At 46.9% G+C, this 25924-nt stretch overlaps 4 protein-coding genes across 19 annotated transcripts in view; 2 read left to right on the forward strand and 2 right to left on the reverse strand.

Annotated features, from left to right (window-relative positions):
- Window positions 1–1597, forward strand: part of WASHC1 (WASH complex subunit 1) — a 38124-nt gene extending 36527 nt beyond the window's left edge. For all 6 annotated transcript variants that reach the window (XM_053944273.1, XM_053944270.1, XM_053944271.1 and 3 more), the window contains one exon: window positions 433–1597. In XM_053944273.1, coding sequence (XP_053800248.1) covers window positions 433–584 — 152 coding nt within the window. In that variant the 3' untranslated portion in view covers window positions 585–1597. The remainder of the gene's footprint in view (window positions 1–432) is intronic.
- DDX11 (DEAD/H-box helicase 11) lies at window positions 1584–18253 on the reverse strand. Of its 6 annotated transcripts, none has more exons than XM_053944266.1 (26): window positions 17988–18253; window positions 17682–17897; window positions 17104–17190; window positions 15582–15739; window positions 14454–14496; window positions 13806–13913; window positions 13190–13277; window positions 12686–12726; window positions 11803–11955; window positions 11654–11700; window positions 10796–10875; window positions 9590–9634; window positions 9398–9465; window positions 8973–9011; window positions 8385–8508; window positions 7789–7926; window positions 7217–7329; window positions 6796–6868; window positions 6326–6429; window positions 5620–5769; window positions 3649–3717; window positions 3377–3477; window positions 2882–2966; window positions 2295–2370; window positions 1985–2139; window positions 1584–1873 (listed from the first exon to the last, which is right to left on the reverse strand). In XM_053944266.1, exons 1-26 carry the CDS (start codon window positions 18129–18131, stop codon window positions 1844–1846), a joined length of 2535 nt encoding a protein of 844 aa, XP_053800241.1. In that variant the 5' UTR covers window positions 18132–18253; the 3' UTR covers window positions 1584–1843. The 6 variants fall into 6 exon arrangements, with proteins under 6 accessions (XP_053800241.1, XP_053800239.1, XP_053800237.1 ...); XM_053944264.1 differs by having other exon boundaries at window positions 7789–7923; window positions 12524–12726; XM_053944262.1 differs by having other exon boundaries at window positions 12524–12726.
- A 134-nt stretch (window positions 18254–18387) lies between these two features.
- LOC128788922 (uncharacterized) lies at window positions 18388–22768 on the reverse strand. 5 transcript variants are annotated; one of them, XM_053944276.1, is made up of 4 exons: window positions 22169–22433; window positions 21956–22061; window positions 20594–20664; window positions 18388–20426 (listed from the first exon to the last, which is right to left on the reverse strand). In XM_053944276.1, exons 1-4 carry the CDS (start codon window positions 22431–22433, stop codon window positions 20197–20199), a joined length of 672 nt encoding a protein of 223 aa, XP_053800251.1. In that variant the 3' UTR covers window positions 18388–20196. The 5 variants fall into 5 exon arrangements, 1 of the variants encoding a protein (XP_053800251.1); XR_008431262.1 differs by lacking the exon at window positions 22169–22433 and adding an exon at window positions 22559–22768 and having other exon boundaries at window positions 18388–20664; XR_008431264.1 differs by lacking the exons at window positions 18388–20426; window positions 20594–20664; window positions 22169–22433 and adding exons at window positions 20672–20749; window positions 22559–22768.
- Window positions 22451–25585, forward strand: LOC128788921 (acrosin-binding protein-like). 2 transcript variants are annotated; one of them, XR_008431260.1, is made up of 4 exons: window positions 22451–22530; window positions 23744–23959; window positions 24345–24439; window positions 24996–25585. XR_008431260.1 is itself a non-coding variant. In XM_053944275.1 (4 exons), the coding sequence occupies exons 1-4, from the start codon at window positions 22878–22880 to the stop codon at window positions 25413–25415; spliced, it is 765 nt and encodes a 254-aa protein (XP_053800250.1). In that variant the 5' UTR covers window positions 22803–22877; the 3' UTR covers window positions 25416–25585. The 2 variants fall into 2 exon arrangements, 1 of the variants encoding a protein (XP_053800250.1); XM_053944275.1 differs by lacking the exon at window positions 22451–22530 and adding an exon at window positions 22803–22911.
- Window positions 25586–25924: the final 339 nt, after the last annotated feature.

Genomic DNA, 25924 nt, shown 5'->3' on the forward strand with positions numbered 1-25924 from the left:
TGGGCAGTGTACCACAGTATAGCTGGGAGTGTCTTTACAGAGAATGAGCAGAGGAATCTCCACCTCAAGTCCAGCTGGAGGCACTGGAGGGGTTTGTATGTTTCAGAGGATGGACCCTGAAAGCTACCTGTGCAGAAGGGACAGCAGTGTCTTTTCTAATCCAGTGCTGGGCCCACTGCTCATATGGGCACTTGAGATGCCATGTCAGGTCTCTGGGGCATTTAGATCAAAGGTCACACCTCAGCGCTGGGCAGATGACAGTAGGGACTTGCTCAGGAGGAGCTGTAGTTAAGCCTTGGCATAAGTCTATGGCAGCATTAAACATGTTGGTTTACCTGGTTACCTGGGTGGTGAGAGCATGGCTTTCCTCCTCCCCTTTGCTGAATCTCTAGTCCCCAGGTGTCAATCACTGGTGATTTCCTTCCCTCACAGGTATTTCAGGGAAAGGACCAGGAGCCTCTGGGAACACTGATGCTCCTGGCAGTCCTGCTGGTGCCTTTGCTCGTATGTCGGACTCAATACCACCCCTCCCACCCCCGCAGCAGCCTGTAGGTGAAGAGGATGAAGATGACTGGGAGTCATAGATGGGATCCACTGAGTATTAGTGTGAAACTATTGCTGTCTGAAAAATTTCCATTAAGTTGAAGGAAGCAGGTCCTTACTGCCTTCACTTTGGTAAAAGTGGGAAATGTCATTAATTAAGAGTGTGTAAAGGGAAAGCCTAGCTGTCCAGCCTTTCAGCCCCAGCACTGCAGGCTGGAGGGCACCAGCTGCTAGAAGCAGGTGCTCCCCTCCCTGTAGGCAGAGCTTGTGCAGACCACAGGGTTTGGACCTACTCAAAGGACAGGTGCCTCACAATGGAAGTTTCTCAGAGGCAGCTGTTTCTTTCCCTGTGGGGCTAATTAACATACAGGGAGCAGGTAACAGCTCTCTGCCATTAAGTACTTTCTGCCTTGTGAAGAGCCTGGAGAGGTAGCATCCAGCTGCTGAAACTGGAAAAGAAGCAAACAAGGCTCCTGGGATGAGACTTGCTCAGGATGACAGAGGTAGCTGGGAACAGCTGAGGGATTATGTGGCTGTCCTTGGTGTTATTGCTGCCCTCCAGCACTGACCCATAGCCCTGGGAAGAACTCCAGGAAAGTTAAATTTAAGAAGTTACTTTGAATTCAGAAACTTAGGGGTTAAAAAGAGCAGAGCAATCCTGTGCTTAAACACGATCAAAGGAGAAGTGTTGTATTGGCACCATATCTTTATTTCTCTTGTAAGAATGAACTGCTTCAATCTATTGGCTGCTTGCAGCAAGGTAGAAAGAGGGTGAGAAAAAATGTTACCCACAGCTGCTCCATTACCACTCTGTGTTATTCCAATATGACATAAATTAATGGCCTGCTAGTTTACAATTCCTGTGAAAAGCTCAATGATGGTATTGTTCAGTCAGGCCTCCTACACTTGGTGGTTGATGGGAAAAAACCATATGTGTTCAGTCAAAATAATTACTCCCCATACTTAAGTGTACTTAAATAATACTTGCCATACTTGAGTGTTTTTATTGAAAGTATTTAATCAATTTAAATAAAACCTTAAGAGCTGTAAACAAGTAGGTGCCTGCTGCTACTCTCTTCACCTGCCTCAGACCTACAACCAGTTTCCTGCCTGACTGTGGTGCTGAAGGCTATCTCACCATCACAGCACTCAGATACTGAACAGCAAATATCCACAAAGGAGGCAGAAGGCAGAGATTTTACAAAGTCCATGGTACAGAAAAGCAACAACTTATGTTACTTTACCTAGTCTTCAGAGGTGTAAGTCATAATGACAAATGCAATCTCTTCTCTGCTCCACATCACAAAGCATCCAACTTGCCTCGATGGAACTGGGAACACATAAAACCAGGCAGTTTGTCCTTGGTCTTACTAAAAAGGTCTAGATGAGGACAGTGGGGAACAGTGTTGGTAGCAGGACATAAGATACGATGAGTTCTGACCTTTCTTAACTCAGCAAATGCTGATCCAAAGGCAGGTTTCACCTGGGTCCTCTCCCTGATCCACTGGGGCAGTTTGTTAAAGATGGCAGGGCGTGTGTACCTGTGGTCCAGGAGCAGGATGCTTGCAAAGTCCTTCTGATGGCGAATGGCTCTGCCTGTACAGAGGATAAAAACAAAGAATGGCCCAGTCAATTGTTTGTTCTCAGACAAGGAAGATCACGTTCCCATCATCTGTAATGCATGCTTTTTCCTACCCTCCTCGTTCAGTGTATTTCATATCCCCCAGCCTGTCCAAGGAAGGATGAATTACCTATTGACTGGTTTACTGCCTTCATGCACAGGTTTTCAATCAGCACTCTGCTTGGTGCCTGGCCAGCAGCTCTGGGCTGGAAAGAAGAAATAAGCAAGCCTTAACACAAGGCAGATGTAAGTCAAACTGGGGAGTCTTACTGACAAAGTAAGGTAAATACTTTTACCCCTGCACTCCGAAAACTGTGTTGAGCATTCACAAAGCGCCAACCCAAGGTGCCCTTGAAGGCAGAAATCTTGTCCCCAGGAACAGCACCTCCAGTGAGCAATCAGAAGGGACAAACAATCCTGGCAAGCAGCTTCTACCACCCTGCCACCCCCTCTGGGTTGAAAGGTCCTTGCTTCCCTTGGAACTCAGAGCTGCCAATAAGTCCTGGTGGCATTTTCCTTCACCGAACTTCCTCTGTGTTTAGGGCCACCTGTTCAGGAGCAGCCTGGAGAAGGCTGTGCTCTCAGTACCACACCATCTGGGAAATGAGGGCAAACTTAAGGAAAATAAAACCTCTGAAGGCAGCTCTGGGACTCATGTGCTGGGAAGTTAGTATTGTAAAGCAGAATTGAAAGAGACAGAGGTGTAATGGCTCTTACCATTGTTTTGTCAAGCCAAGTCATTTTTTCCTGGAGTTCTGGAGATCTAATGTTGGGGTAAGGCATTCCCACCATAATTACACACCTGCAGGGGAGGACTGCATTATTCTTAATGTCTCATCCTAGAGCACTTTGCCAATAGACTGATAAATTAGAGGTCACTGCACCCCTGAAAGACAGCCAGCCCTGCAAACCAAAGGCAACAATAAAGCACAGCAGTCTGACAAGCACATGCTGAACAGAGCTGCAGAGGGATTCAGGGTGCCAGAACAAGGGATTATCTAGCACAGCAAGCCTAACTGCATTATTCACAGGAAGAGTGGCCTGGACAGGTGGGTTTTACACCACCCAGCAGACCCTCCTGTTGCTTTAAGCATCAGCTAAGTCACACGTTCCTCAGGATTTTCTATCCATGCATGTACTGAATGTGCCCATCATGCCTGGAGTCACTACACCACAAGCCAGAGCTGGCTTTCCAAGGAGCAGTCACCTTACCTTCCCAGGTCATCAGAGAAATTTATCCCTTCACTCATTTTGCCTCCAACTACAGAAAGCAGCAGGGCCCCTGTCATCTGTCCTCCTGTCTGGCTGCAGCGCTGCAGGAGAGGGATCAGCAACTTAATCCAGAGCAGGGAAGATTTCTGTGCTTCAGAAACATTCCCACACCTAGGCTACAGCCCTCTTTTCTTGTTAAAAGTGCCCTCCTTTGCAGCATTCCCATACCTGCTGGGCTGCCACACTCCCACCAGACTGCCTGCTCAGCTTACCTTTATGCACTTGGCATATTCCACTAGCACTTGCTCCACCTGGTTGGCTTTCTTAGGCTCCTGAAAGATCTGTCAGGCACAGTTCATCAGTACAGCAACAGGAAGCAAACAGTTTAAAGAAAGCAAATAATTTTAGTCCCATGCCATTAACATACAGGGAACTGAGGTAATGGAAGGGAAAATTGCCTGAAAAACTAACTTAACTAATAGCTTTCCTCCACCCTGAAAATGCACTACAGCTGGGCTCTGAAGGGAGCAGCAGCTGCTCCTGCCCCTCCAACATTCAGCTCTGGGAGACTTGTTCAATACTGCAAGAAGTTACAAGTCATCCGAGAGCAGAGAGGCAAAAAAGCAATGTGCACCTCTTGCACCTATGTATCAAGACTCTGGGGTCAGGAGACTCTACAGCTGCAAGATCTTGGAGGACAGGGACAGGACCAATACATTTGAATCATCAGTTAATTCCAAGCAGAGGCTGCTGTTTGTGAAGTGAATAAATTAGCTTTTCATGCAAAGCATAAACAAAGTAGTATTTCTTTATGTTATTCTAGCACATCTAATTAGTTACTGAAAACCTCTGCAGTTAATTAAGCTGTATTTTTATAGGTGCTGTACCTTGGCCTAAAACACAAGTAGTTTTCCTAGTAAACAAGAGGTCCAACATCTATCTTCTCTGTAACAGTAAAGAACCTACAGAATGTGTTTTCCTTTGGTTAACAAGAAGTAATATAAAATTTTACCAGTCAAAATCAGTCTTGCAGTAGAAAAAGAACTGGCATTTACAAATAAAAGCCAAAACTAATTTGAAAAGTTAAATTAACTGAAAAGTAGCTATTTAAGCTTCTAATTTAAATTAACTTTCCCTGTGTAATTTGTATATAATCTCAGTGTGATCTCACCACAACCACCTCAAGAAAGCCTTGAACCTTCCCCTGCTAAGATTTGTTCTTGTGTGCGAGCAGTTGAAAGTTATACTTGCTGCACTTATCCCCAATTGCCTTGCTAGTGCACATCCAATTTGTTGGAGACTACAAAGGCAAAACAAGAACAAATCGAAGTTGAAATTTGGAACAAACTGTATGTGGCCCAAGGCCTTGGAGGAACCAGGCAGAGCATTGGAACCCTGACAGGACACACCTGAAAGGCACTCAGAGTGGTAACTCTACAAACACAGAGAAAATGAAGCACAATGCTTCCACCCAAAAACCTACAGGCTGCCCCATGTGCCAGAATGCCAAGAATTACCAAGGCTGTGAAATACCTGGGACTGTGGTAAGTTGTTTAGCTTTTGGTACACTGAAGTCACAGACAGGGTATATGTAATTTTTCTTTCCCTTGACATGATCCAAGATCCGTGCACCGTAACCTGAACTGCCTGACTTTCAATACTCAGCTTTCAAATACCTGTGAGAGTCATTGCAAAGACTTCATATTTGCAGTGATTTCTCTATTTGCAGATATTTCTCTATTTAATGTTTCTCATTGCTCCTTCAACAGGAGTCACCACTGCTAGTCTTCCAGTTCTCATCTCTACTTCTGGCAGATAGCAAAATGCCATTTGTCTTATGAATTGCACTGTTGTCTCACTCTGCTTAGACCTTGGTCTGTGCTCAAGAGACACACAGATGAGCCTGGGAGAAACAAATTCCCTGTAGGAGCTCAACCTGAACAGCCCCTCCCAGCCACAAGAGAACAAGCCTGCTGGCTATGGATAGCAAAGACTGTCTGCCCCCATGGCCACTAGAGAGTGTGTACTTCAAAAATGTATAGCTGCAATCAATCTCATTTAGATTGCAGCTCAGTGCTCAGCCGCCCAGGAAGTGTAATTTATTCATTACTGGAGGGATTAGCTGGATAAACATCCATTCTGCTCTACGGGAACAACTCAGAGAGAGGTCCTTAAGGCATATGGGATTGTTTGGTTTCTGACACCTCCATGGAAAGTACCAACTGCCCTGGCTGCACAATCACCTTCTTCTTGGCTGCCAGGCGGGAGAGCAGCCCTGTCTTCTCCCAGTGTCCATACACCCGCTTCTCATATTCGTAGGAGGGGAAGAAGCACACCACACCTCCTGGAATCACATTGCACAGGTTGTAAAGGATTCGACCTGTCTCATCCATCTGCAAGAGAGATTAGAGCATATTGCAGCTAACAGGAGCCCCAGCTAATGCCGCTCCAATTCTCTGTTCAATCCCAGGATCACACCTTCCTTATGACATGCCTTAGGGGAGCAAAAAATGTGGGAAATATGCCAGGTCTGTGAGAACTTCCATGGGGAGCTGGGCATCACTAAAAAGCTCTTCACTGTTTGGCCTTTTTCCCTAGCCCAGGGTTTCTCTTATGGCTGTGGAGCCGTGGTCATTCAGGAAAGGAAGGTTTGCCTCAGTGGATGGAAGTTGTCCCATTAGAACAGATACTGAGAGCTGGTTAGCACATCTGCTTGAGATTCAGCAGGGGCAGAGCAGACCTAGTGTCTAGCCTTGGGTGCTTACTGGCCTGGCACAGGAAGAAGGAAGATGTGCCAAAACACCTGCAGCTGCTTCTGTGGTTTAGGATTTCCTTTGCCAGGGCTTTTGCTCAGCCCACCTCTTAAAACACAGAGTGTACCCTGCTCTGAAATATAAGCATGTGAAGCAAAAAAGAGATCCCAAGGAAGGGAACAAAGGATAAACTGACCATCTGAGGCAGATCTCTGGTCTCGTAAGTGAACTCCAGCTGCTGGTTGGAAGGACCACTGCAGAGGATGATGGGTAAAATATTTTCTGGAGGAATCACATGACCTGGGGACAAAAACAAGTAGGGAGAGTCAACATTACTGCTGTTAGCACAAACCCCATGAGCTGAAGAACTTTAATTGCATTCTAGTGACAGAGGCAAATGTTTGCCTGGCTAAGCCAAAGTGCCTAAGTCACTCAGCTGCTCCAACTTCCATCCCCTCAGCCCCTGGGAGGAAAGCATGGCACACTGCCTGCTAATACCAGTCAAGACCACAGGGGAAGCTCAGAGTGAAAGGGAACTCACACCCCTTTGCTGCCCTGATTTTTAGGAAAGATGCCACATTGCTTTGAGTGCTGACAGAATAGTATTAAAGGCAAACTGCAGCCCTTGCAGCTGCTGAGCCCTCCCTGCCAGCTCGGCCCACTTACCACAGGAGAACTCCACGATACGGGCAGGGTCCACACCAGCACGGTACAGCAGCTGCTCTCGGAAATCAGCCACCTAAGATCCACAGAACAAAGTCAAGTAACGTACCAGTGTCCCAAAAAACTCTACGCCAGCAGCACCAGCACTGCTGGTCAAGGGCAGCCCCCGCCGGGCCCAGCAGAGGAGCGGCAGCGCCCTCTGCCCGCACACAGCGGCACTGACTGCGCAGAGACCCCCGTGGCGTGGTCCCTGTGGGATCCCTGGCCCTGCAGAGCGACAGATGCCATCACGAGGTCCTCCCACTGCTCCCCGTACTAGTTCCAACCTACCACGAGCTCAGCCAGGCTGCTCTATTTCCATCCCGGCTTGCAGATAGCACCACCGACCTCCTGAGACCCCAGCACAGCATCCTCGTTCCCTTACCGGTTGCATGGTGCCTCCAGCAATGATGACAGCACGGCATTCTTCCACAACCTTGGCAAAGTGGACAGCTGGATTCAGCAAGAGGAATTTGAGGCTGCTCTGACCAACTGTGCCTGGGAAAAGGAGAGAAGATCATTCAGGAGCTAGCTGTGACACATACTCAGGGATATGAGAGATTCTCCCTCCTGACCTGGGCACTCTGGCAGGTACCCACCTCTCAAAGTAAGGACTTGCTGTTCAACACAGAGGCAGCAGCAGATAATGCCAACCTGGAAGTTACCTTCTGCTTCCTAATCTCCCCGGAGCTGTACAACAAGCGCAGTAAATTGCAGGACAAAACTTGACATCCAAAGTGGGAGCAGACCTCTGCAAACCCTGGCCCCAATGCCCTTGATTAAAAATTCCCTTGGGGTCATAAGCATCCTCAGACAGACCAAGCCTGCCAGCCTACATCACAGATGGCACAAATGCAAGTTCCCCACAGACTCTCATATCTCCTCCCTGAGTGCCAGTGAAGCACCCTGCTTGTGACTGACTCATGCCACCTCTCCCCAGCTCACCCTTTCCAGTACCTTGCCTGTTGAGAATTATTCTGCCATCTTGGTTTGCATTTGTGAGGGCCGAGAGAAATCCTTCAATCTGCATCAGTGGAGAGGAAGTTCGGAGCTGGTCGTGCTCACCCTCCACAGGAGGGCTCTGGGGGGTACCTGCTGGCCCAAAAAAAGAAAGGAGAGGCAGGCAACTTAGGCTACACTTCCAAAGACAGGGGTTAAGCACAAAACATGCTCTACAGGAACACAATACCTGGCCTACATATGCAGGCAGAGAATAAATACCCATTAAAGGGGAAAACCCAAATTCTGTCTCACTGCTAAATTAAAAAAATTTAAAAAAAAAAAAATCTGATTTTTGTGGATGGCACCACTAAGCAAAGCTACTACACACAGTAGGTCAGGTTCCAGAGGCAGAAGGTCACAGAAGTGAAAAGCCTGAGTGCATGTGGTGTGAACATGGAATTGCATCATTCAGCTTGAAAGTGACCTCACTAATCCAATGTACAGTTGCCTAGGTCAGCTAGTGAGACCTGTTAAAAAACACCCATGCAGGACACCTTCTTCAGTCTCTCATTCTGCCCACAGATGCACAAGGAGAGGATGCCTGAACTCACCCTCCTTATCAGATCCCTGCTGAAGGGTCAGAAGAAAGTCCTGCAAACCAGCCAGCTTCTGGTTCTCCTTGCTGGTCTTCACAGCTGAGGCAGGGCCCCCATATCGCTCCACAAACCCAAGAAGCTGCCAAACAAAAGCCAGAAAGACTAAGACTACCAAAAGCAGGAATCAGAGAAGATAAAGGCAGGTTTGCTGGCCTGCCACAAATTAAGTTCCTCAGTAGATGTTCACAAACCAGCCTAATCGGAATGTATCAGCTCCCATTACCTTCCTACACCCACTGAATCAAAAGCAAAACAAGTTTCTGATGTCTGTTCTTCCACTGCAATGCAGCCTACTTGGCTGGCAAATTTGAGGCCAAGCAGCACAGAACACACACTGGAATACTGTGGTAAACCACACTGTATTTTTCTTTTCTGGATAAGCAAGAGTTAATCTGCCCATATAGTACTTTTTATAGGAACCAGTTTGTTTGCAGAACAGGATGGAGAAGACAAGCTCCCACCAGCTGCTGCATCTTCCATCTCAAACTGCAGGTGTGAAACAGCATTGGAACACTGCTGACCATGAAACCTCAGGGCAAGTACCTTCCTGCTGATAAGGCTCTTCTCACAGTACCGCTGAATCTGTTGGAGGAAGACAGGAAAATGAACAGGCATTCAGCACCCTTCTCCCATCCTGATGTCCTTGATCCCTGCCCAGCACGGCTGTCACTTGCTGTGCTTTTGGGGAAAGGTGCACAGCTCTTCGTGGGCACCACCAGCCAGAGAAGCGTTTATTACAAAGGCATTCCGGAGTGGAAACACACAGTGTTAAGGTGCTGTGTTTGGAGGTTCAAGGGGGGGACTTAGGTTACTGGAGTAGCAAAATTTCTCCATCCACAGCCTTTACAGTGTAGTTTTGCCTTACAGACAGCTATAAAGCATGAGCTTTGGCTCTACTTCCAACTTTCACACAATAATCTCAAACAAGTCACCACCACCTGTGCCCTAACAGACAATGTTTGCATTACCTTGAAGAGGTTGATATTGTCAATCTGGCTCTGAAATAGAAAGTCATTGATGGATTTTAGTACTGTCCCTGAAAGGAAAGAGAGAGAAGGGGAAAAGAAATTATTGGCTGCTGCTGGGCCTGCACCCCTTACTGCCCACACCCATGTCCCTGACTGATAGCTCCATACCACAGGAGTTCCCTCCAGTCTTACCTGTTTGGGAAACTGCCTGACATCCAGGATTCTGGTTCACATTACCTGTAAAGCATGAAACCAATTCAAAGAAGGCTTGAATCTATCTCAAAATTAAGCAGGAAACTAAAGACTGAGCTTGATGGGTACAGTGCACAAAAAACCCGAGAAATAACTACACATCTGCAAAATGTAGCTATACAGACAAAACACCAGCTCCCACTCAGTTTTAATTTGCCCTGTAGAGTAGCCCAACATTGTAGAACAAGTGTGCTGCTGCATCCTAAGGAACACCACCTACATTCCTTCTGTAGCAGGAAGCAGCAGGTAAGGTGGGTGATCAGAAATGCTCACACCCTATGTAGTCATCATGCTGCAAAGACAAAGGGAAGGGACTGCAATGCATCCCTCAGCCCTCCTCAATGCAGCAGCAGGGAGCTGGGAAGCACAGAGGCTGGCAGGCAACTGGGAGGAGGGGAAAAAACCTAAGGACACCTATATGCCCAGAGCCCGACAGCCAGAACAATATTAACTGCTGCCACTCACTGCATTTTATGTCCTAGGGTTTAACACCAACCTCACATCTCACTTTTGCAGCCCCTGCCCCAAAGGGCTGCATTTCCCCTGGCATGGAGGCAGTTCTATATGAACTTAGGATGTGCCCTCCCCAAGACACACTAAGGTCTAGCAAACAGATCATTGGCGAAAAGGAGCGAGGCCTGCAAATTCCTCTGGACCTAAAATCAAAGTAAAATATTTTCTCACAAAAGAAGGGCACCACTCAAGAAAGATTCATTCTGCAGATGCATGTTGACACACATAGGGGCCCTGCTACCAGATGACCTAGAGATTTATTTCATGCAGTTCTTGTGCTACACTGTTATACATCTGCTGTATTCCTCGCTTAGCTCACTTAGCATCTTACATCATCCCCACTCCAACTGGATCTCAAAACCACACAGAAAAGGAAACTGCCTCTACCAACTTACAATGTCATCTGCTGCTCCTAAGCTAGTGAAACAAAGAGAAGGGTTCCAGTAGACATCAGTCAACTTCCCCATGTACAAACCAGCCTGCGAAATAAAACTACTGGCAACTGAACCTATACAGACATAAGGAACACCTCCCTGCAGTCTCTGCAGAGGAGGAAGGGGGACAGTGTTCTGAGGAAGTACTAACTAGCTCAGAGTTTATCAGTATCCCTGGAGACACAAAAGGTTTCCTTACCTCCCAGCATAGCCACAAACTGCTCCAGTAAATACAGGATCTGCTTAATGTACATCAAGTTCTTTGCCTTCAAATGTTTCCTATGAAAAATGAGATGCTTTTAGGCCCCAAAACCTCTTCGGGAACTAACTGAAGCAGATGAGCTACAGAAACAGGTACATTAACTCTTCTTCATTTTGGAGAGTCAGGAACTAAGATTTCTTCCAAGTTCACTCTCCCTGTTTGTGACAGGGCACTGTCATCTGGATATCCTGCCCAAGGTAATCCCAAAGCATTTACCCATGCTCCCCCCACTGTTCCTACCATTGCACTTCTCCTTGCATATTAATTATAGTTGGTTTATTACAATGGCAGTGATGCCTCAAGACCCTGTTGCAATAATGCTCCAAACATTCAGAGTTATTATCACTGAACACAACAATCAGCCACTGCAGGGATGGCAAGATGCAGAGCCAAAACCCACATACAGCTTCCTCCTCCTCAGAGCTTCCTGCTTCTACCTTAATGCCAGTCAGCACAATGGAAGACTAAGGGAGAGACATGAAAGACTGAATCTTTTGAAACTCTGCATCACAAAGTAGAAGTGATTAGAGGGAGATATTGGGAAAGGCAGTGAGTGTCTAAGGGGAAAACAGAATCCTCAGTGTATCCCCTTCTCGCTGCTTAATACCAGCCCCAGGAGTCTGACTTAGACAGATTATAGACAGAGATAATGAAGCAAGTGTCTTTTCATCTGCAGAACACTTAATGCAGTAACTTTCGACTCAGGAAAAGCAAGAAAGACCCTGCAGACATGGGGCAAGCCAAGGCATCCACAGACCTTGCCTCTGCTGAGCTGTTTTTCCTCAAGATCCTCACCTGTATCGCTCCATGTACTGCGACAGCTGAGAGTGGGCACAGCACAGCTACACAAACAGAAAGCAGAAGCTGTTGTTATAAAGGAGATAAGAAAGAGCACTGCTGGAAGCAGACCTCCCTCTCCATTAGCAGGCCAGGCTGTGACTCACCTGAGAGCCGCTGACCTCGGCACTATGGATGCAGGTGATGGTGTCTGTGAGGTTGTGGGCCTCGTCAATGATCACAACCTGGTCTTTCAGCTTGATCCCAGCAGCGTTCCTGGTAGGCTCATGCAAAAGCATCTGATAGGGCAGCACCACCAGCTACAGGAGAAGCACACACTGCCCTGATTCCAGCTGTCATCCTTACAAACTTAAGGCATTCTACAACCACTCATTAACAGCCCTTATCAGAGGGCCATGCAGAATTCAGCCAAGTGACTTACTCTTTTTATGGGAAAAGTAAGAACAAAACCAGGAGCACATGCTTGAGAGAGGCACTGGGATGTAAGCTGAAGAGAAATTATGCTACAATTGCATATGGGCTCAGATTACCTTCTAAATCTCCTTCGGAGCACTGAAAGCATGTCTTCAGAGAGAACCCAGCAAGGAAGAAGAGTGGTGTAAGGGCTGAGAGTACACCTGTATTGTCAGTATTGCCTCACACTTGCTGAACTGTTCAAGTATTTCAAAATGCTAAGACATATAGCATCCTTATGAACTTCTGATGGGAATTCTCATTTTCCTTTGCTTTCTGAGCAAAACTACAGCTGACAGAAACACAGCCAGTTTACAGACTCCCCCAGTCTAAGTAACAGTACTAGAGGGAGCAGGCCATCAGTTCATTCATAGAGTGCCTGGCATTAATGCCACTAAAACTGTTACGCCTTACCTGAGCAGCAGGGATAGCGAATCGACTCCCATAATATGGGCAGGCTTTAGTCTCCCTTCCCAAGGACACCAACTGCTCAATATCCTTCACTTCCACTAGAACTTCATCACGGAGAAACTGCATTTGCTCAAAGGAATAAAATGGGCATATGGTGTGACTCACACGTCTCTTCTTCCCCTCGTTCTCTTCATTGCTCTTCTTCTCTAACAGCAGAAATCAAAAGAAAGCTATGAGCAACACATACAATAGCCTAGAATAACCACTTTGCAGAACCTCATGGATTTCAAAGCAAGCTTTGTCCTGTGTATTCCTGACCTATCACCTATTTTAAAATTATTGAGCAGTAACCTTTCCATCTCCACAGCGGACACTACTCTTGCCAGTTAGATTTAGCATGTGACATCTTCCAACATTTCTAGCACTGAGTTAACAGACACAAGTATCTTTCTGTGCAGAAGTCCTGACCAGCTTAAGACACTCAGAAAATTTATCTTGATGTCAGCATAGCCTGGAGATCAAGAAAAGCACCAAGGATTCCTGTTCCTCCAACCTGTCATTTTCAAGCTTCTACCACTCTTGCTAGAACTGACTGGGAGTGGCCACTGTCTCCACGCTCTCATGACACCTTTATTAGGAATTGCTTCCCCAAACTGGGAGCATTCTTACCATGTTTGTTCTTTTGCATCTCCATGCAGCGGTCGTTGATGAGCTGGAGAGTGCCCAGGCGTCGCACCTCCTCATTCACACACAGATTCTGGCAAGTGCAAAGAGAGGAAGAGGAAGAGAATCAATTCACAGCTGACTGTCCCTATGTGCACCCCCTGCTGTAAAACGAAAGATTTTCTTTAAAGCAATCGCAGGCCAGATTCCAAAAATGGAAAGTTTACCAGTTAGACATTGTACATACTAACTGCTACAAACATGCTCAAAACTCACAGAAACTTAGGAGAAAAAAATGAAAAAAAGAGGGCTCACTGCTACACAATGGCTTCTAAAAAATGTTGCCAGAAGTACTAATCTACTAAGAGGAGCACCTCAGTGACTCAGACATCTGTAGTCATCCATATTAGAAAAGGTAAAACATATTCTTGTATTTACATCAAAGGATAAATTATGAAAAGAGTTCACAATAAAACGTACATCACACAGATCTGTGTTGTGACCCATGGCTGCCTTAGTTTTTTCAACAGGAGACTCAGCCAGTCCCCAAGGTGACTTCTGTGGCACCAGATCCACACAGCTCCTGGCAATGTGTTCTGGGTCCCTGAGAACCACCACGTACCTGCCTGGATCCCAAGGAGACCAGACGTATGTTTTTGCCAAAAGGACTTTTCTGCACCTCGTGCACAAACTGGGACAGCTGGGAGTGAGTGCGGCTGCAGTAGTAGATCTGCAATAAGGAAGAACAAAGAGCAGACAAGAAGAATATGGAAGCCAATCCCTACCTATGACCAATCCTATAAGGAAGCAGCTAAGCACTTCAGCAAGGCTCACCTTGCTCAAGCCTTCAAAATCACAAGGGAAGGCACATATTTGAGTGTCACCTTAAAACTGCTGAGGCCAAAAGCCCCATCTTTGTTTTCTCCTCTGCATTTGCTTTTGTTTCCATTTAATTTTCCAAGATCTCTATAAAACAGGGACTCACCATGGGAGAGTAATAAAAAACTGTTTATTGCTGTGTGCTTTTACAGCAAGCCACAGCAAAAACTAAGCAGTGCTAGCACAGCAAGCTGCTTAGGCAGGCGGTGTAGTCCAGAAGTAGATGAGTGCAGCAGAACTAGCTGTCTTTATCAACAAACCTGGCAGGTTTTGGAAGCCAGTTCCTAAATCCTTCTGTGCTGCCTGACTGTTGGAAAGGTGCAAGGAAGCCATAATTCTGCTTACTCCTACACTATTCTACGAAGTGGCATTATTTAATTCCTCATCTCACCTTAGTCACATGCTCCTCTTCCAAATCATCATCTTCTTCCAGCCTAGGAAAAAAGAAAGCTCAAAGAGTTTCCTTTCAGCAGATCACCGACAGTAAGAATCAAATGATGCTCCACCACAAGAGTGGGGTCTCAAGAAAGATGATTAAGTCGAAAGGAGCCTCAGAACTCATCTCAGGTGGCGAAAGAAAATTTAACTTTTTAAGAACAGTGTAAGTATGCATAATCAAGTCAAGCCTTTCTCTTTAAAGGAAAAATCTCTCCTGGGCTGTGCCTTTTTTCCAAGTTCAAGAATTTTTTTTTTCTTTGGATTCAGGGGCCTCTAAGCCTCAGGCATAAGCTAATCAATGCTATACTATTCTTTAGTGACCTTATTTATTTATTTTTGTAAAGCTTTCCCATTAGAAGCAATTTACCACCCTCCAGATATTGCATAAAGAAGGGCTTCAGGAAAGCATTGAACTGCCATAGAGCTCCTCAAAGGCAACAGCAGTTCAATGTTTGATAACCTACCTACATATAAAAGTAGTTAAGTGTTCAATTTTTAAGGCAGAAGGATCTGTCTAGACACTAATTAGTAAAACTGTAGTTTAAATGTGTTTGATTTTTTGTGAAGTATGGCTTCTGGCTTTCTGCATAAAGCAAATGCATGAAAGAGAAAAGTGTGCATGGGATTTTCACGCCAAAGCCCTGTCTTCAGAAATGTGAACATCTCTGCCTTTAGAATATCAAAATATGCCAGTGCTAATCTGGAGAACTGACAGCTTCCTCTGATTTCCTTAATTCCACTCTGCTTTTCTAATGCAAGGAACTTGATCTCGAGTCATTAACTCAACATCCAGAGGCATTCTTTGGGAAGCTGGGCATGGATAAAGGCAAGACATTGCTACAAATATTAAGATGCACTTTCTCAGAAAGCACTTCAAGTCACTCAGATCGGTCTAACAAAAGTTTAAAAAAACCAAAACAAACCAAACTAACCCCCCCCCAAACAACCACCACCTTACTCTGTTTGAAAAGGTGAGAAACACTTTTTAATAAAATCTGCACACCTTCTTTAATCACAGCAAGACAAAAATCAGACAGAAAATGTTTCCTTAGCATGGAATCCCCTCAGTCCCTCTCCTTACCCAGCTACCACTTTCTTTTCATCATCACTCTCATATTCAGCAAGAATCAGCTCGTCCTCATTGTGATCTGGCAGGTCTAGAGCACCCTCTCCAGCTCCCTGTGAAAGAGCCTCCTTGCTGAGCTGAAGAAGGCGCTTCGCCTCATCCTCCTCGCATCTCTAGAAGGAATACAAAGACACAGTATTAATAAAATGAGAGTAGCACAGGGGCTGCTTTATGGCATGAACAGGTCAGAAGACAGCACAGTCCCTCACAGAAGGCTGAAGCTGTTCAGCCCTACAGAAGGCAGCTGTTACCAACAACCAAAGACTTGCCCACACAGACAGTTATGAAGGGGAAACATAAAGGACCTTCTCTGCAAAAGGGCTGTTGAACTAATAGACCCTCAATGAAATGTTCACATAATCCAGTATTAGTTGCTTAAAGTGGCCCATAAAAGATGTCTGCCTGAGAGAAAATAGTGTGTAAATAAACCTGAACAAAAAAACATGTAAGGACACAATCAAACACTCTGTGCACATTTAACTCAAAGCTAGAATCAGCTCAGCATCTGGTTTAGAACAAGATTTCTCTTGCTGGTTTTTCTCCAGTTGTATGACTGTAACACAAGTCTACCTCTCTACAAAAATTAGGTTGAACTACTGAATAACAGTTTTCTGATTAACTTTTGTGTCGCAACAATGAAAAGTTCATTTTTTCCATCTCAAAACTGTATGTTCCAATGTCAATGAGTGTTTTATTACCATGGAATGATACAGAAAATGCAGTTAGTAAGCACTACAGAAAAGATGAATCACTCACTTTTCTAAATCTCCATAATATTTCTCTCAGTTGCTTTCTTGCTTTTCATCATGCTTCTCATTTCACATGCTCTTCATTCTCTTTTAAGAGACAAGTTCTTTGTTCCATTTGTTTTTTATTTGCCATTCTTTACTATTTCTGTCATATCCTTTTGACAGGAGTTGACCAAAACATTACACAGTATTTGAGATAGAGCACACTAGAAATAAATAGCCTGGCAGCCTAATAAATCTGTTTGGGGACCTGAACTGAGTATTTCTGGGAAGTATAACTCATATAATCAAAAACCATCAAGAGCATTGAGGCCAGTTCATGCACCTAAATGAGAGGAAATATGTATCTGTGAACTTTAATACCATTTTTATTTGAGAAATATAGACTACTTACACATGTTCATAAAACAGAGATCTTTCCAAAAAAAGTATTAAAGCTTTTAAAAGAAAAGCAGAGGAAAGCCAGAAGGCAATCAGAACAAACATCATTTCTGCCCACACACAAAAACTGTCACGGGAAATTATCAATGCACAAATTGGTTTTTACATCTGTGCTTTTAAAAGAAAATTTAAAAAATCATTTTGGATGACGAATTTCAGAAATCTCATACAAAGAGCTCCTCAAATAGGTGGGCTGGAAAAGTCAGTGTGAAGTCACACATAAGCAAATATGAACAATGCTGAAGGTAACCAAAACAGAAAGTTTTCATCTCTGTGGAATAACTCACCTTCCTCTTTGCTGCGTATTTTAACTGCACGTTGCGCTGAATTTTCTCAAGACGATCTTCTCGCTTTTTCCTTCTGATCTGCTCTTCCTACAAAAATGGGAGAGTGTAGGCAGGATGAAGTGGATTTAGTCCTCAACCCTTGGTATCACTACTTATGCTCTGGGCATAGAAAAAAGATTAACAGAAACAAAATTGCTGGTACAGGCTGCCATTCTCCCGGAGTGCTCACCTACTGAGTGCTACTCTGCTCAAAGCAGTATAGTTTCCTGTCTCGGACAACCTGAAGGCACAGATACACCACTACCAAATTTGCCTCACGTGTTCACCGCTCATCATCCAGGATATAGGAAGTTTGCCCAGAGAAGTGGTGGAGTTCCCTTCCCGGGAGATGCTAAAAAGCCACCAGGGTACTGGGCACTGCGCTCCAGGGACTCTGCTCGAGCAGAGGCTGTTTTAGCTCCCTGCCAGGGGCCCAGGGGTCCCTTCCAGCCCCAGCCATTCTGTGACTATGTGATATCAACCCTCCCGATCCTTTCCTCGTTATTTCACCCGTCCTCTACACACGAGCGCTTCCCCACCTTCAGCCTGTTCACCATGTCCCGCTCCTCTTTCTTCTGCACAAAGGCCGTGACCCAGTCCGGCTGCCCGGCCGTGTCCGGCCGTGCCTGCTGCGGGGTCAGCCCGTCCTGCCCGCCGGCCCCGAGCGCCAGCAGCTGCGCCTCCTCCTGCCGCCGCTTCTCCTCCCAGTCCCGGAGCCAAGACAGGGCCCCGCAGATGAGGCTCAGCGATTTTCCCTGTCACGGAGAGCCAACAAGGTGAGGAGCGCCGCCGCCACCGCCGCGGCCCCGCTCGGCCACAACCGCGGCTCGGCCCCGCCGCCTCACCGTGCCCGTGGGGCTCTCGAAGATGCCAACCCGGCCGGCCTCCAGCGCGCCGTACAGCGCCTCCATGAACTGCTCCTGGATGCGGTACGGAGTGTAGGGGAACGGGAACCGGCCCGGCACAGCGCCCGCCGCCCCGCTCTCCATCCCGCCCCGCTTCGAACCGGGCGCCGCAGCCACCCCGGCCCCTTCCCCTTCCCGTGACGCGGCGGAAGGGCCGCCCCGCGCTGCCCTCTACGCACAGACCCTCCCTGCCCGAGCTCCCAATTCTGCCCCGCCGCTCACCCCCTTCCCCATTCCCTCCCATCACACGCTGTGACAGAAAATTAGATTACAGAGGAAAAAAAAAAAAAAAAAAAAAAGGTTTTATTTAGGACGGAAACGCACAGTAATAAAACGCTGCAATATAGAAGGGGTTTATATAATACGCAGTCCTTAAATGCCGAACTGTATTTGTTAATACTCGGGAAACAACAGCGACCGAAGAAGAATGGCATAAAAAGAACAAGTCTATTGCAATCAGTCTCTGGACCAGCAGTGAGAAGTCATCGTGTACTAGTTCAGACTAGGCCATCTGGGGGCAAATCCTTTCTTTTTGGGTTAAATAATATAAGGCCACATTTTTGTACATGTTTTGTTGATGTCCCACGTTGGAAAGAGTTTCAAATCGGCAACAACAAATCTGGGAGAAGCTATAGACTGCCTTTCAACTGGAAGCACTTCTGTATACAGGTTTTCTGGGAACAGCCATTAGTTTTGTGTTACCTAGCTATCATGAAGTAGGAATTCTATGTCCCATGTAAGATTTGGAAAATAGAAAGAAAAGACAAACAGATTTAAGTTCAGCTTCAAGGTCTCACTATGAAAAGATCTGGAAATGCCTTGTCAAACACTGTGTAAACTTACTCCGTTCATGAAAAATAAGGGAAGGTAATAGAAAGAAGAGTTCCTAAGACTATTACGGCATCTAACAAGCCGAAGTTTTGAGTGAGAGCCAACCTGGAACGCTTTATTTTGATCTTCACCTTAGCTGTATTTTACAAGCCCAATTCTCCCAGTTATTATTCTAGCATGTATTCACAGTCCCCACTTACCCTGAAGCTCGTGCTCATTCCTCAGGCTCTTGGCACTCTTCCTAAACCCCCAGCACTCAATTCTTAGGACTAATTCCCTGTTTCCATATCTCCCGAAATATTTTGTGCCTCTGGGGTTAAGCACCAGGCCCTTACACCAGATATACCATGTCTCCAGTCAGTCTCTTCCCACCGTGGTTCTCACCATGCATTCAGGTACCCCCAAAAATTACTTTCTGTTCCTGCTCTGAACATCCACTCCAGGTTTATGGCAGAAGTGAGCAAGAGGTGAGGATTCTTCTACCCACCAGACATTTATAAGGTTTCTTGGCTGTGTGGATTTTCAAATGCACTTTAAGTGTTGAGCTTTTCGGGAAGGTTTTCCCACACTCGACACACTTGTAGGGCTTGGCTCCTGCGTGGATCCTCAGGTGGGCACCGAGGGCTGAGCTGTGCCAGACCATTTTCCTACACTCCTTACACTTGTAGGGTCTCTCGCCACCGTGGATCCTCAGGTGCATGTTGAGAGCTGAGCTCCAGCAGAAGCTGTCCTCGCACTCCACACAGATGTAGGGCTGCTCCTCGGTGTGCAGGCTCGGTGCTTGGCCAGAGTGGCGTGGTTGCTGCACCTCTGGCCACACCTGATGCACTGGAAGGGGCTGGGCAGGAGGCCACCGTGACACACGGGCAAGGCCTTTCCCCCAAGGATCCGGCGGTGAGTGGTGACCACCGAGCTCTGGCTGAAGCCCTTCCTGCACACGGGGCACTTGTAGGGCCTCTCACCCGTGTGCGTTCGCATGTGTGTTGCCAGCAAGGAGCTGTGCCAGAAGGTCTTCCCACACTGGGCACTCGTAGGGTTTCTCTCTGATGTGAACCCTCTGATGCCGAATGATGGCTGAGCTGTCCCAGAAATGCTTCCCACACTCCTGGCACTGGTGGGGCTTCTCTCCAGTGTGGACCCTCTGATGTATGATGAGGGAGAGGCGGTTGCTGAAGCTTTCCTCACACCGTGGGCAATTAAAGGGTTTCTCACCCTTGTGGTTTCGCTGGTGGACGATGAGATGCGACTTGGCTGAAGCTCTTCCCACATTTGTTGCACAGGTAGTGTCTCTCTCCTGTGTGGGTGCACTGGTGCCTGATCACATTAAACCTCTGGCTGAAGGTCTTTTTTTGCACTTGCTGCACTGGTAGGGCTTCTCCCCTGTGTGGATCCGCTGGTGATCATGTCCGAATTGTGGGTGGAACTCTTTCCACACTCGGAGCAGCTGAAGGGTTTCTCTGCCAAGTGGATCCTCTCGTGCTGGCTCAGGTATGAACTCCAGTTGAAGCTCTTCCCACACTCTGGACACTTTTAGGTTTTCTCCCCCACCTGCTGAATCCAAATGACACTGTTCCCACACATGGGCAGGTCTGACTCATCCTCAGCAAGGATAGCCTTGCTGATGTGGGCTTTACCACTGTCCTTGCACTCCCAGACTTCCATCCCATAAGGAGGTACCATTCCCTGTCTCTTCGGAAAACACATCTCCCTCTCACTTTCTATTTCCAGCTCCTGCTTGTGGTCCTGTCTGTGATTTGCCTCCTGGAGGGAATCTCCTGTGAGCTTCCTGGAGGGGAACAGATGGAGTTCAGCTCTCATTGAACTCTTCTGATGAAGGCTGCCCTTCTGTGTGTCACCCATGGTCCTGTCACCTGCAGTAGTGAACACAGGCACTAGCAATGAGTAACTGCCTGCTTCTCTGAGGTGGAAGTCCACACAGGGAGACCGCCAAGACCTGCTGCATGTCACCCACCATGAGCTGACAGCACAGAAGACAGCCCCTTGGTATCTTCTCAGGGCACAGTAAGGGCGTGGAGACTGAGATGAGTGGGAAGGGAATGTGACTCAAGGATGGGAGGCCACTGTGGCACAGACTGCAAGGGGATCCTCTGTCAAAGTTACAGCCCTAAAGGGCAAGACCCATCACTTGCTTGCCTTCAAAGTTCCCATGTCTAGCAAGGTTAGAAGAACATCATGACTGCTTTCCCTAATAATTCCCACTGTAGCTACTTCTCCTCCTGCTGCCTGTGCATCACTGCTCTTCAGCCAATATTCCCATGCTTGATCATGGAAGAAATCAGCCTACAGCACCAAAACATCCACCCCTACCCAGCAGACTATTTGTTTCCTTTCTTCCTTCCTTCCAGTCATAGTCCTTTTCCTTAAAAAGAAAGCTCTGCAGCAAATTGTATCTACATTTCATCTACAGAACAGGTAGACAACTGAGTGGAATGATAAACTAGTTTATTAACCTTTAGACTGAAACATTTGGAGGTTCCTGGTTTTTCATAGGTTATACTCATTTGGAGACACATTGGAAATTCATGCTATAGTGTGAGGTATGATGGGCTGGACAGCACTGCTTACAGACTGAACATCATCCTGTTCAGTCACGGAACAGGACATGATGCAGCAGATTAAACCCCTCAGTTTTGTTTCAGCTGATCTGTAGATTTTGGAAGACACCTCTACACTGGTTATACCAATCCCCAGAGTTTTGTTTACAACACTCAGGGCTGAAAAACATTTGCAGTACAAACAAATGTACTCAAAAGCACCTCAGAGCAGCAAACTGACCCAAATATTGTCAGCACAAAAAGAAGAAAAAGCCATACTTTGGTTTATGTCTTTTAACATTCTAAGCATATTCTTTGCTGAAATATACACAAGATTGATTTCATTTTGGACAGGGTCTTTTTGAAAGGATATTAGATACCACAGGACTTTGCCATACTCTGCCTACAGATCTTCCTGGAAGCAGAAGGGGCATGGTGAGTGTGGAGTGTGCAGCATGGTACACCCCAAATTTTCAGCATTCAGCTCTTCCCTTCCCAGACATGTTCCGTGCGATTTCTCACCTTGTGAGCAGTCTCTCTGCTGGTTCAATGTTGGGCTGCTTCTGGTCAAAAACCTGCTTCTCTTCATTTATCCAAAAGGTTAAAGCCAAGCTAGGGACTGCAGGTCCTGATCAGAGGAAGGAAAACAGACATAATAAATACCTATCATGGTAGCAGTGCTGTAGGGTGGGATTACAGGAAGATAAGTATTTAGGAGCTGAAAGTAACTTAGACCATAGGAAAATGATGCCCAGAAACATGACTCAGGGTTGCTGTCTGTCCTGCCATGCACACTGTGACACCACTGTTCAGGTCCAATAACCAGGGCCAGCTCAGGTTGCACACACAGGTCAACCAGTTGTCCAGAGAGCTGCCTGACAGCTCGCTGCCTTCTCACAGGTGTCTGAATGTTCTTCCTGCTGCACTTCCAGACCAAAAATGCCTCCTGATGAGTTTTGTGTAAGAAAACTATCAATTCCTCAAACCATTTTCTCTCCATCGCCTTTCTTCCTAGTGTTTTCTGCCATGGTCTGGAGCCCTGTTTAGTGCTTTGTGGATTCTGTCTTAATGGATCAGCCAAGCATGCACAGATCTGGGTAAGAGACAAGATTTTGATCTGCTCACACATTATCAACAGCAGCAGCCCAAAGGCAGAATTTCCTGTCCTGTGCTCCAGAAAAATGGCCTTTTGACTGCCTCTTTCCAGATGGATTTTATAGGGCTGGCAGCGAGCAGAAAGAAAGAGTCACACACGCCTGTTCATGCACAAACACTGACTGCGGGAGGGAGCAGCAGGATGGGGGGCAGCAAGGAGGAAGCAGGAGCAGTGGAGGATAGAGTGTTTGGAATGCAGGTGTCTGTGACATCAGTGGCAGAGCAGCAGAGCTGACAGCTCCAGCAGTGCAAGTGGGCCCCAACTGTCATAGGCACTGCTCCCAGTGTCATGACGGCCTTGTGGGCTTATCTGGCTTTGTCTGGTGAGTAAGAAACGTCCCTCTTCCAAACCCAGTTGTGAGGAAGGGCAGCCAACCCAGCTGCTCTGCAATCTCTCTCCATCGCTCCTCAGCTTGGGCAGTTTGGAGGCAAAAGGAACGGATGAAGCACCCTCCAATGCCTCAGGTGCAAAGATCCCAGTGCTTATAATTTTGGCAATTTTCACCACTGGAGTTGGTATTTTATTCATCAAGGAGGGCCGCAGAGTGACCTAAGAGCCAGACAGGAGTCAGATCTGGATGCAGTGGGCACAGGCAGGAGCAGAGGTGGAGACTGGAGATACCGTGACAGGGGCAGCTGGGTGCATTGAACCAGACACAAGTGCTAAGGCACAGGTGTGGAGTTAACCCACAAAGCTAAGAGGGAAGAGTTGGCCCAGTAAAGCAACAGGGGAAGCAGGAGAAAGAGGTCTGAGAGAGGACCTTGGTTAAAGACCTATTTAGCCAGAGGAAGAGAGTTTGCAGAGGCTAAAAATCTTGGAAGGAAACAGTCTACTTGCTGCAGCCCTAGCAACAGAGCAATATTCTCAGTTTCAGCCATGACTTCTAAGACATTTCTCCCAGTTCAAGATTTGAATCTCCAGAGCTTTGGTGAAGGTCCCTCAGCCACATACTGTCACTCCTTTCAACATGGGCGAAGCAAGTTTTCCACAGGTCTGGGCCTTCCATCTCTAGCTTGTAAATGCATTTTCCATGTGCTGGATCCTGCACCCAGAAAAGGCAACAGAGATCTGGATTTAGTCCTCCAGTTCTTCCAAACATGTCGTGGTTAGCATTTCCTTCTCCCTCTGACTCCCTGCACTCTATTTTCCACCAGTGCTCTTGGGCTGGGGCTGCATAGCTGGCCCTCGGGGCACAAAGGGACAGCAGCCAGGAACACCACTCTCTGACCACGAATATCACCAGTTCTTCAAGTTCCTGCGGATCACCATCCAAGCCAGCACTGCCTGCCACCTTCGTGAGCTGTACGGCTGCAAGAACTCACTCATCCAGAGACTGGATGAGTATGAAAACCACGGAGTCATCCCTGCAGGTAAAGCCAACCATGATTCCCAAGGGCAGGCAGTTGGACAGGAGTCCTGCATGGCCCTGATCACTGGGAGAGGAAATACTCAGGATCTGGGGAGGAGAAGGGGTGGGGGAGAGAGGTGGGTAGCAATACTGGAGTGAGGAGAAGGCATGTGCTCATGGGCATCCTCTCTCACATTTCATTGGATCCACATGTGGTCCTGGGACCAGCCTCCTCTCACTCCTTGGGTCATGGAGATGACCAAGAAGCAGTGGAGTTTCTCAAAAGGTCCCCATATGAAACAGGGGTTTTCATGGAGGGATGTCACTCCACAGGGAGGTTATTGCTAAGGGGAATGCCAGCACTGGAGTCTGTCACTGGGTCTGTGTCTTTATTTGCCTCTTTCTAGGGCCCATATGCTCTGAACTGCCAGGAAATCCTTTTTTCCACAACTTCTGCACCTTTTCTCTTTATCGCTGTATTATGAAAAAGTATTTCCTTAAGGTGAGTTATTTAGCTGTTTCCTGAAGACTATGGTGTGCTCTGGGCAATTAATAAGCAAAAGAGAGAGCCCTGAATATGAGTAAGTGGGAAGACAGAAAGCTAAAAGACAGGGAAGGTAGAAGAGAACCATGGGCAGCCCATCATCCAGGGGCACTCACACCAAGCTGATTAACTAACACAGATGGCACCTGCAGCATCTTGCCAAAAAGGAGACTTTGCAGAAGGCATTCTTCAAGGAAATGAACCTTTGAGAACCACCTCAGCCCTCTTCCCCAGCTCTCATTCCCAACCAAGTTACACAGTCTAGGTTTCTCCAGAAGAAAGGGGGATTCATGTAGGCCAGAAGAAGAGAGCAAAGAGAGCTGCGAATCCCAAGAGAGATTTATGGGAAGACTTGACAAGGAAAGGATATGAAGGTTTATTTTGCTTTCCTGGGCTCATCTTAGTAGGAAATGGGAAAGGTGAGATTGTGCAGTGAGAGCTAAACCCACAGAACAGGGCTGTGCATAGGTGCCTCCTCCTAAGGCTCTCCAGAGGAATGTTTTCTCCTCCACAGAGGACCATGTGCCCAGGACACAGCAGAGTGAAGCAACGCATCATGAGCAGTGATGCCACGTCATCCAGCAGCTTTGCTCCCCAGCCAGTTCCCCTCATGTCTCCCACGTCTCACTCCAGACCTGACACAGAGGCAGCTGTGATCCCCACCTCCTTACCTGTGAGCACACAACCAAATCCTTCCGGCCCACAAGCCACAGAGGTGACAGCCAGTGGCCAGCAGCAAGGACATCTGCCCAACAGTGACATCGAGGATCTCCTCCTGAGGATACTGGACAGCCAGGTGCAGACTTCGCTGCAGACAATGAAGTTGTTGATGTCTGTTGGGAATGCAGTGAAGGAGGAGGAGTTGCAGAAGGCTGCCACGAGCCTGCTGGTGGCCCTGAACAACGCAAATGTGTCTCAGTCACCAACCAACTGATACAGCTCAAAAGTGTGGTAAACACAGGGGAAAAGCCATCTCTTCCAAATGCGTGGGGAAACAGAGCCATGGGAAATGCTATTGCTCAGGATTCAGAGAAAAAGATTGTATCCTCTTGGAAGTAAATGTATTAAAAAGATACCATTCTCTCCTGTAAAAACTGCTCAGCATCAATGGTGTTTGTTGTGTCATTCAAGGGATGCCATGGGAGAATGATGGCTTTTCTTCATTAAATGTAGGTGTTCCTGCTCAAAAGCATTAAGAGAAGAACCTTCTTTGAAAATATGTATGTGAATATACATACGCAGATATACACGGGGTGCTCTACAAGTGCAGGAAGGCTTTATCCTGCAAGGGAACTGCTGGTCCCGCGCTCTCATTGTACTGGGGTTTGCACATGGTTGACATCTACTTCTGAAATGTCGTTATGAAACACACAGGATAAATATTCATATTAAGAGCCTCCTCTTGTCTCTCACAAAAAATCAGAGAATCTGATTCTTGGAACT

The sequence above is a fragment of the Vidua chalybeata genome, chromosome 5, assembly GCF_026979565.1.
Source record: "Vidua chalybeata isolate OUT-0048 chromosome 5, bVidCha1 merged haplotype, whole genome shotgun sequence".
NCBI lineage: Eukaryota > Metazoa > Chordata > Aves > Passeriformes > Viduidae > Vidua > Vidua chalybeata.

Coding starts and splice junctions, on each gene's coding strand:
- LOC128788922 (XM_053944276.1), bottom strand. CDS start 22,433: ATGGAGAGAAAATGGTTTGAGGAATTGATAGTTTTCTTACACAAAACT. Junction 20,665..21,955: donor GCAGAGAGACTGCTCACAAG/GTGAGAAATCGC, acceptor GTTCCCCTCCAG/GAAGCTCACAGGAGATTCCC. Junction 20,427..20,593: donor GCAGGAGCTGGAAATAGAAA/GTGAGAGGGAGA, acceptor TGGATTCAGCAG/GTGGGGGAGAAAACCTAAAA.
- DDX11 (XM_053944262.1), bottom strand. CDS start 18,131: ATGGAGAGCGGGGCGGCGGGCGCTGTGCCGGGCCGGTTCCCGTTCCCC. Junction 10,876..11,653: donor CAGTACATGGAGCGATACAG/GTGAGGATCTTG, acceptor CATTTTTCATAG/GAAACATTTGAAGGCAAAGA. Junction 3,718..5,619: donor GCCTGGCAGCCAAGAAGAAG/GTGATTGTGCAG, acceptor TGTGCCTGACAG/ATCTTTCAGGAGCCTAAGAA.
- LOC128788921 (XM_053944275.1), top strand. CDS start 22,878: ATGACGGCCTTGTGGGCTTATCTGGCTTTGTCTG. Junction 22,912..23,743: donor GGCTTATCTGGCTTTGTCTG/GTGAGTAAGAAA, acceptor ATTTTCCACCAG/TGCTCTTGGGCTGGGGCTGC. Junction 23,960..24,344: donor CCACGGAGTCATCCCTGCAG/GTAAAGCCAACC, acceptor GCCTCTTTCTAG/GGCCCATATGCTCTGAACTG.